At 41.0% G+C, this 9,116-nt stretch overlaps 1 protein-coding gene across 1 annotated transcript; it reads right to left on the minus strand.

Moving 5' to 3' along the window:
- Positions 1–827: 827 nt before the first annotated feature.
- LOC123323717 (piezo-type mechanosensitive ion channel component 2-like) lies at positions 828–8,415 on the minus strand. The gene is made up of 5 exons (XM_044912190.1): positions 8,127–8,415; positions 6,118–6,246; positions 4,823–4,902; positions 2,114–2,297; positions 828–1,264 (listed from the first exon to the last, which is right to left on the minus strand). The coding sequence occupies exons 1-5, from the start codon at positions 8,291–8,293 to the stop codon at positions 1,012–1,014; spliced, it is 813 nt and encodes a 270-aa protein (XP_044768125.1). The 5' UTR covers positions 8,294–8,415; the 3' UTR covers positions 828–1,011.
- Between the last annotated feature and the right edge of the window lie 701 nt (positions 8,416–9,116).

A 9,116-nucleotide genomic window follows, 5' to 3' on the forward strand; every position in this document is an offset into this window, starting at 1 on the left:
AAAACCCGTCTCGGATGTAAAAATGTGAATTGGAATATGTAAACTTTTGATATACCTGAAAAACAGGAAGGAAAATGTCACATACTGGAAAACACCATTGCCTTAAATCATCGAAATGGGAAAAAGCGTGTTGAGGGATGGGGAAAGGTAGAAGAGCGTTCATGACCTCAGTTAGTAAAGAGTTACAAAGTCAGAGTATTCATTCCACGCCCAGCTGGGCACCATTTTTATCCTCCTACCTGGAGCCTGTGTCTGACGAGGAGCAGTGACTGAAGCAGCCACCACCACTGAAGAGAGTCACGAGCTGGGCCTCAACAAAGCCGGTGTCCACATATTTGTTTTGCTGTTGTTGTTGTTTTTTTTTCCTGAGAAGTCACTGGTGTTAAATGGAAAGATTTTTTATTAGTCTTCAGTTAAGATAAGGCAGTAAGAGTGTCACTAGCGTTAACTTTTTGCTTAGAATGAGGCTTATCCTTCCTCTGGTATCTTCATGGGTCCTTGGCTCCCTTTCTCGTTTCCCCCTAGAAATCTGTTCAGGAGTTTCAGCCTCCTATTGCTGTTGCGTATTTTCGGGGTGTGCTGAGGCCATCTGTTCTCCTCACAGCAGCTTCCCCGTGGCGACAGAGCGCAGCGTTCGCCATTATAGGATCTCTTCAGGTCCCCGTGCAGAAAAACATGGGTGTCTTTCTTTCTTCCTTCTTCTCTCCTGTTTCTCTGAGGGAGGAGACCCATAAATGACTCCTTTGCACAGTCAATCAGAATGCAAGACACTGTTGACTAAAACATAAAACAAGCAGCCCTGATTTTGGAGAAATGGAATTACAAATAACTTTTTCAACAGCGCCTTCATTTGCAAGGTAGCTTAGACTGCAGAAGGAAGTCAGCTCCTTTGAACACCTGTCAGAAGAGAAACCATTTCCGTCCAACTAGAAATGCTTAGCTCTTATGAGAATATTGTGCTTTTTAAAAAATTCAAATGTTAACTTGATTTGCAGTCTGTGTCTTAAAGTATCAATTTGTTTTTTCTCTAGTCCATTTGATCATGGTTTCTGGTGAGCGGTACAGGAATATTAATTTGGCATAGAGATCTTCCTCTAATTCCAGTTCCCCTGTCTCTCGAACTAAAAAAATATCTGTGCACAACTTCAGGATTCGATCCACATTTGGAAGCTCTTCAAACATGATGGAGTGAGAAATCCCACTGAAGAATTCGCGGACAAACTTCCCAATCACAAGGACAACTGAAGCATATAATCCCATGATACTGAAAAAAAAAAATAAGTAGAAATTGTATCTACCAGTTAAATACAGTTAATAGAACACATTTAAGAGAAAACAAACAAACAAACAGTATTTCCCTCCAATTGTATGAAGATATGATAAACTTATCAAAGCTTGAAGTTTTTCCCTTACAGAACTATAAGACTTAAAAAATGAAAATTAAAAAAAAAAAATCTCAATTCTGGAAATGACCAGTGTTAACAGTTTCATGGATGAACTTCAGGTAGTTTTACTGCATATATTATATAAAGAAACCACATAATGTATTTGGTAGAAATGCCATTGTACTATATACACTTTTCTGCACCTAGCTCTTTATTTTTAAAAATACAATTTTGCATAGACGATGATTTTTTAACAGACGTTCGTGTCTTGTTGGGGATGTATGTGTCCTAGCACTTAAGGATCAGAAAACTGTGAAACGGTAGCTTCAGACCATTCTGGACATTGGACCATGTCCCAAACTGCGACGTCTGACTGAGGCCATGTCTGCTAAGGTCAGAAGACAATCTAAACAGAAAAGAGGTAACCTTACATCAATTTCTATGTTTAAACACTTAGTGGCCTCAAACATAACAGGAAGGTGTAGAGTGAAGAAACTGGACATAGGACTTCTAGACCTGTCCTTAAGGGTGTTACTGACATCAGGCATTTTGACTTCTTTGGAACTCCGGTTCTTCATTTTTTAAAATGAAGGGCCAGTGACCTATGAATTTTAATGTTGCAGCTATTAAGTTCCAGAGTTCTAGGAAGAGACAAGGCTTCCCATCCTCACCTTCATATGATACAGAAGTAGACTCTTGTAACTGTTAACTGTAAAATAAGTTCTTACCCGTAGCCAGCCAAGAACCCCAGACTTGGGGGGCTGACTTTGTCATTGAAGACCACCAGTTCCAAGGCCTGGGCATGCTGATTGAATATTCTATTGCCAGTCAGGTTGAGAACCCACCACTCACTGTTAGATTTAGTTGTATTGTCTCTGGACAAAACGATGGTGATATTCATGAAATTATTTTCTGGAAGAGGAGAAAAATGAAATCAAGTTAGCATGAGACTATTAGGATTTAATGCAATTAGCAGTCCTCAGATGGCAAAACCTAGTTACTACTGTTCATAGCATATGGTGCCAGGATGAGTAGGACACAGGGACATGGTAACAATGTGAGTAGAGAAAGAAAAGTGGGCCCTAAGTGTACATAAAGTTTCTCCTTGTCACGAGACATGTAGCTCACTGCTGCTGAGTGAGCATGGCAGACACATCACAGGAGAGAGGGAAGACCCATCACCTGAGTGTCTGTGCTGATAATTCCAAACAACTAGTTAGACATTTAAAAACCCAAATCACTGACTTTTTCGTCATTTGACTAATTCAATCTTATTACCAGCATTTATTGCATGTCTTTGAAGAGGGAGACACTCTGTCAAGTGATAAGGGTTACAAAGTTGAGTACGGCATGATTCCGTAGCTCAACGGGAACAGGCCATGTATACAAGTGGGACTTATGGGCACTATAGGGCCTGCACCGACGAGGTTGTTAGCATGGGGAGACTACATCTGCTTGGTAGGATCCAGGAGGGCTTCGCAGAGGAGACGGCTTCTGAGCTGAGTTTTGCAGAGTGTGAACTTCAGTAAGTGGAGGTGGAGGGGGGGAGAGGAGGCCTGCTCAGGAAGGCTTGGTGGCATGAAGCTCAGTAAAGTTCTGAAAATCCATGATATGTGATTAATGATTGCTTTTGTTGGATCACAGAGTCAATATAAAAGAATAGTAAAAGGGTGGAAAAAAGCTTGGGAGTTCTCTGAGCAAGTCTTTCTAAGAAAATACCACCCCTGTCAATGATAATAGGGTCTCCGTTGAGAGTCCTGGTGGTGGACTGTGAGGCTAGGGGCTGTGTCTGCATTATTTCCTGCTAAATTCCTGGATCAGAGGAATCTGGGACAGTGCCTGGTAATGAATGTCTATTTGATGGATGGATGGATGGATGGACTGATGGAGAGTGAGGCAGGAAACTGGTAAAGAGAAAGAAACCCTTACCCAGGACAAATGTGAACCACCCAGAATGCTCAGGAACAAAAAGAATCTTGGTTCTGAAGTCTAGAGAATTCTGAGAGGGAACATCTGGCCTAGGTTTGAATCTAGTTTATTCACATACTGGCTGTATAACCTCTGCTGAGTAATTCACACCCTGAGCCTCAGTTTCCTCCTTTATAGATTGGCAATAGCCACCAACCTATGCTAAAGATCAGACATAACTAGGTAAAGATCATTAGAGAAGCTGTTGGGTTGGCAGGACCCAAGAGCACCAAGACCATGTGGTCTGGACAAGAAGTCATTGGCTGGACCTCAGATGACTCACAACCAATAGGCCTGTGTTTGCGGAGCACAGAACATGTGGCTGAGAAAGGGGAAAATAAGGGTGGGGAGGGGCTGGGAATCTGGGCACAAAGTGAGGCTGACCCTGCAGGGAGGAGCCCCATCTTCCTGAAGCTGAAAGGACGTGGGGGGAATGGGGAAAATTTGAGACCCATTGCCAGGGAGAGGGAGGCAGCTGAAGGAGTGCCCTAGCAGGCTTGCGGGATCATCTGATGAGGTTCAGCAGCTGTGAAGGGCCCACTGACGGACAGAAGCATTTCGGAGGGAATGACTCATGGTTGAGCAATTTGTGCTCTTGGACTAAGCATTTCTAGAACTATTTGGACTGAAATGGAAATACCAAAGTTCTCAAGGCATCTCACAATTACCGTGTAAGACATATGTATTTTTGACTGTTGAGGAAGAAAAGCATAGAGATGTGGGACCCACCCAGGCTTGTCTTCCGAACCTCTATCCTGCCTCTACTTCTGGTGATCTCAATGGGGGCTTCCAGTTGTTTACTTACATCTAATCAGACCACTGGAGCCTGGTCTCCAGTGCCTGACACACTGCCTGGTGACCATGAGCAACCCACGTTGACAAAGGAGTGACCATGACTTGGATAACTGCTTTGTCCTTCTACCTTTATCACATGTACACATCTGCTCTGATCCAGGCAATTGATGAAGTCAAACAATGCTTAGTAATTAATGCTTAAGAATCCCCAAGCATCAACATCCTATCATCATCGTTGTTTTGGGTAAACACAGTCCCTAGAGACTAACATTGATACTTAACCATCCGTGGGCTGAATCAAGTAGATTTCCTGCTCCATTTTTATTATTCTTGTTGTGGGGCTTTCATATTTAATATTGCATAAGGCCATTTCTGCCAAAGAGATGGATGCTAATAGAAACAAGTAAACTGATGAATCAGTAACCAAAGCTGCTAAATGTGGATTTAAGCCAATCACGTTCTATATCAATGAAAACCATGAAGAATATGGCTGCTGGTGCCTGACTGGATCCTTCTGGCTGGTGACCGCAGCTGGGAGTCTCATGCTTCCTGTAAGCCGTGTCTCACAGGGAAAGAAAACTGGAAAGCAGCTTGAGTAAGGCTGAAAATGCAAACTGTAGACACTGAATAAAAGGATTTTAAAAAGTTCTGAAACAATTCCTTCTCATCCTTACCAGACAAAAGTTGCTTTATAGGTTTTGAGTTTGAATCACTAGGTGCTTTCACATAATATGGGTAGATCTTTTCTATAGTCCTGTGTGTTAAGAAAAAAAGGGGGGAGAGTAATGAAGTTTTAGTTGTTTTATCCACATAAAACTGATTTTTTGTTGCTATTTTTGACCTCATCTCAAACAAACGATGGTGAGTCTTTGTACTTCTACGCAATGTGATGTCATCACAATATCTGGGTTCCATTATAATCAGAAATTTCTGAAGCCAGACAAATTCAGTTGTTTTATTCGAATACTTAGGTAAACTCTGTACATGAGCTAGTTAATGCCTTAAAAACTGCTACAGAGATTTCCCATGTCTGTGACCGTTTCTGAAGCAAGGAGCTGTCTTTCTTGCTAGGATCTATGTCTGTACTCTATGGAGATATATAATTATATCTATAATCAAGTAGACTGCATGAATTTATCTAGTGCCAAGAGTGAGGCCCAAGGAGACAACTGGTGGCCTGGACCTGTCCCTCTCTCTGCTGAGGACAAACTGAGTAATGTGAGCAGGTCACTCTGTCCTTCTAGGCCTGTTCTCTCATGGGGAAATGATGGGGGAAGATCTGACAATCTTTGAGGTTCCTTCAACTTTAGTGATTAAAAAAGGCTGTCTTAGGGAACACATGTGAGGACTATATCATGGCCGTTCTTATACTCAACACATTAAAGTGGGGCCAGCACAGACTGGAGGTCAGAACTAGACATTGGCCGGTGAACATCATTTAGCAGTTTTGCACCCATAGCATTCCCCCCCCCCCCCCCACTAGTTTTCCTATTAGAATCTAAACATCCCAGCTTGGATTTGTTTGAAGTGGAGTACTTATATGGCAGGATAATATATTAAGATAGATTCCCCACCCCCTAAATTTCCTTTTACCCCTTGTCTTCCCCACATCCCCCATCCATTAGCCAGGCATTCAATGAGCCCAAGTCAGGAGTAATAGTAGAAGAAGGGTCTCCCAGGTGCTTTCCCTGGCTTTTGGTGATTATTGTCAGATAATCAGCTTAGATAAGAACAAGGTTTGCTACTCAGAGACAAGATCAGGACTCCCAGGCCTATAGGTGGACAGAGAGTGAGAGGGGAGGAAAACAGAGCTGCTTTAATGCAACACAACGAGGCCTCCAAGTAGAATTCACTTGAGTTACTGAAGAATGGAGAAAGTTGCATTTCTTGCATATGTGAATTTGCAAATGGAGATTTTGTACCAGATATAGCCATCTGTTAAAGCTAATTAACAGGAGCAATCACTTACACTGGTGTTCTTGAACTTTCTGTGTTGTTGCCGGCTATCATTTTAGCTATATTCTTACGTGTAATGTTTTTAAGAGGAAAAGAAAGCTTATCCGTTGCTATTTCTGCTTTTGCACCCAGACTCATGTTTCTGTGAAGAGAGATAAAAGGGCTCAATGTCAGTGATTATTCAGAAGTCTGGAAGAGAGATTCAAAAATTCATTTGACTCTTCATTTTATTAATCTCACCAAGTCTTCATTGGGTCCACAACTGTCAACCCCAACCTTTTCTGTCCACCTCACCTTTACATCCAGCTTCTTAGACAACCAAGTTAGTAAACCCCAGGGAGGCCACAAACACCTTTAAAACAGATGGCAGGTGAGGAGGCAGTCTGCTGACTAAAAGAGAAACCATCTTGATGCTCTGGTATGAATTTCTGCAACACTCTTTATATTGATCCAATGAGGTTTGTCTCCATGGTGACTAATAGAATGCACATTTTTAAAAGAATGTTCAATCAAAAGTTGATCTTTAATGTTGTTAATTTTTTGGTAGCTCTTCAAAGAAAAGGCTAGAAAATAAATTTTTGGCAGTCTAGAATTTCATGTGAGGAACTTCGGATGTAAATTCTAAAGGAGAAAATAAGATTCAGGAAGGAGTTCTTTCAATTCTGAACAGCCCCCTTTGAAATCTTTCTTTACTATTTCCTTGGAAATTCATTTTAGATTGGAGGTTTCTTAGGTTCCTATCATGATTCTTTCTTAATTGCATCCTAGAAGCCAGGAATCATGGACCCAAATGCACCTATCACTTGACTTCCCAAATAAGCTTGCATAGAATCCTGAACCACAAGACTGTAATAACAAACAAACAAACAAACAGCAAGCCTTTCAACTATTTTATTGTGTCGAGGTTCCCCAAGTGCTTCACTAACACAATGGGTTTTTGAATGCAGGAGCTTTCCCTAAGACATGCTCTTAGGAATGGATAAGGAAGATGTGGTGTGTGTGTATGTGTGTGTGTGTATATATATCTATATCTATCTATATAGATAGATATAGATATTATTCAGCCACCAAAAAGAATGAAATCTGGTTATTTGCAAGGATGTGGATAAAGCTAGAGAGTATTATGTTAAGCAAAACAAGTCAGTCAGAGAAAGACAAATACCATATGATTTCACTCATCTGTGGAATTTAAGAAACAAAACAAATGAGCAAAGGTGAAAAAAAAAAGTGAGAAGGAGGCAAACCAAGAAACAGACTCTTAACTACAGAGAGCGAACTGTTGGTTATCAGAGGGGAGGTGGGTGGGGGATGGGTGAAGTAGGTGACGGGATTAAGGATTAGGGCACTTGTGATGAACACCGGGTGTTGCATGGAAGTGCTGAATCACTATATTGTACATCTGAAACTAATATCACGCTGTATGTTAACTGGAATTTAAATAAAAACTTAAAAAACAAAAGAGCAAAGTAGTGGCTGCATGCTGGCCATTGGCTCAGGTTAGGTGAGAAGGAGTCTCAGCTCTCCCCGTCCTGGGGCTGCCAGGCTGCTCTCACACCCCACGCGCGGAGAAAAGATCTGTTAGGGTTTCCCCATGTTGGGGGGATGTAATGAGAATTGCGGTTTCCGAGGCTGCAAGTTCTTCGTTTCTTCATAAGACCAAAATTCACCCTTTCAGGGAAATCTTACAGTCATCAGACTATTTCATTTTATAAGTCCTTACCCTTTTCCTTTTCACTTTACCTCTCTCTCTTGTTCACAGAACTCATTGCCAGCCTCTCTTTAGAGACTGAAGTTAGTAGGAAAAAGGAAAACTAAAAAGTCCTTATTTTTGCCAGATTCCCAGGCAGATCATTATTTAATAAACACAAAGGTTAGCTGTAGCATCGAATGAATGTTCCCAAAGCATAATGTCAACTAAAATCCACATCAGTTGAATTTTTCTTTCCTTCTAGCCTCCCACCCCCACCCCGAGTTTGGATTGGGGGGAAAGGGGGAAATCATACATGGAAAGACAGTAACTACCTCTGAATACTCCATGAAAAAACAACAGAGAAGCTACTATTGGGGTCCATGAGTTCCTCTATCATTTTCTGCTTACTGGGAGGGCTGATGGTCCACAAAGAATTTGAATTTCCTTCCAGTTCTGCTACTGTTATGTCTTCTTTTTCATAATTTTCCAGAAATTGCATAGCACCCTGTATGTGCACAAATACACATGCATAAATAGATCATATACATGGTGATGAATAAATAAAGTGATTACTCTTCCTATTAATGGACTGCAGAAAGAGGATTTCTTCTCTGGAAGGACAGTTTCTACAGTGGATGGCCTTGGTGCTCCATGGTACTATTTTGTTCCCCTCTGCACTGGGATGGGCAGCCCCAGTTACACAAAGCAATCTCAGTACCAGCATAAGTATGGAATCATTCCAATTAATAAAGAAAAATCAACGGATTTGGTGTCATTTCTCCTCCCCACTAAGAAGGAAATTTATCAGCTCTTGGGGTGTTCTCTCTCATGAGACAGTCAAATTTAATCCACCCACAATATCTTGGTCCTACCTTCAGAGCTGCACATCCCTTGAGATGAGTTTGGGCAGTGTGCATTATAGGCTGATAATTTCATAAAAGAGCTAAGCATCTGTCTGCCTAATCATTTTCTTTAAATAAGAAAGTATTATTGTAAAGCAAATTTTAATTATGAAAAATCAATTTATCATATTATTGTAAGTTTGCAGTGGAGAGAAAAGAATACATCAGCCACAACTTTGCCAACAGAATATTATCACCATTATATGCAGTAGGAAATCATTTAAAAAAATAATAGCATATATTCTTCTTCATTTATGTTTTATCTTGAGAAATGTGCATGCCACACATAGTCTTTGTAAGGATTATCTTGTATTACAAAAGAAGTTTCTTGGAAAATATTCAGACAGCATAGCATGTAAATAAAATGAAAAGTGGTAGACCCCTTCTCCCATGCCGACCACCCTAGAGAAGCCAGTGCCT

The sequence above is a fragment of the Neomonachus schauinslandi genome, unplaced genomic scaffold, assembly GCF_002201575.2.
Source record: "Neomonachus schauinslandi unplaced genomic scaffold, ASM220157v2 HiC_scaffold_359, whole genome shotgun sequence".
NCBI classification, from domain to species: Eukaryota; Metazoa; Chordata; class Mammalia; order Carnivora; family Phocidae; genus Neomonachus; species Neomonachus schauinslandi.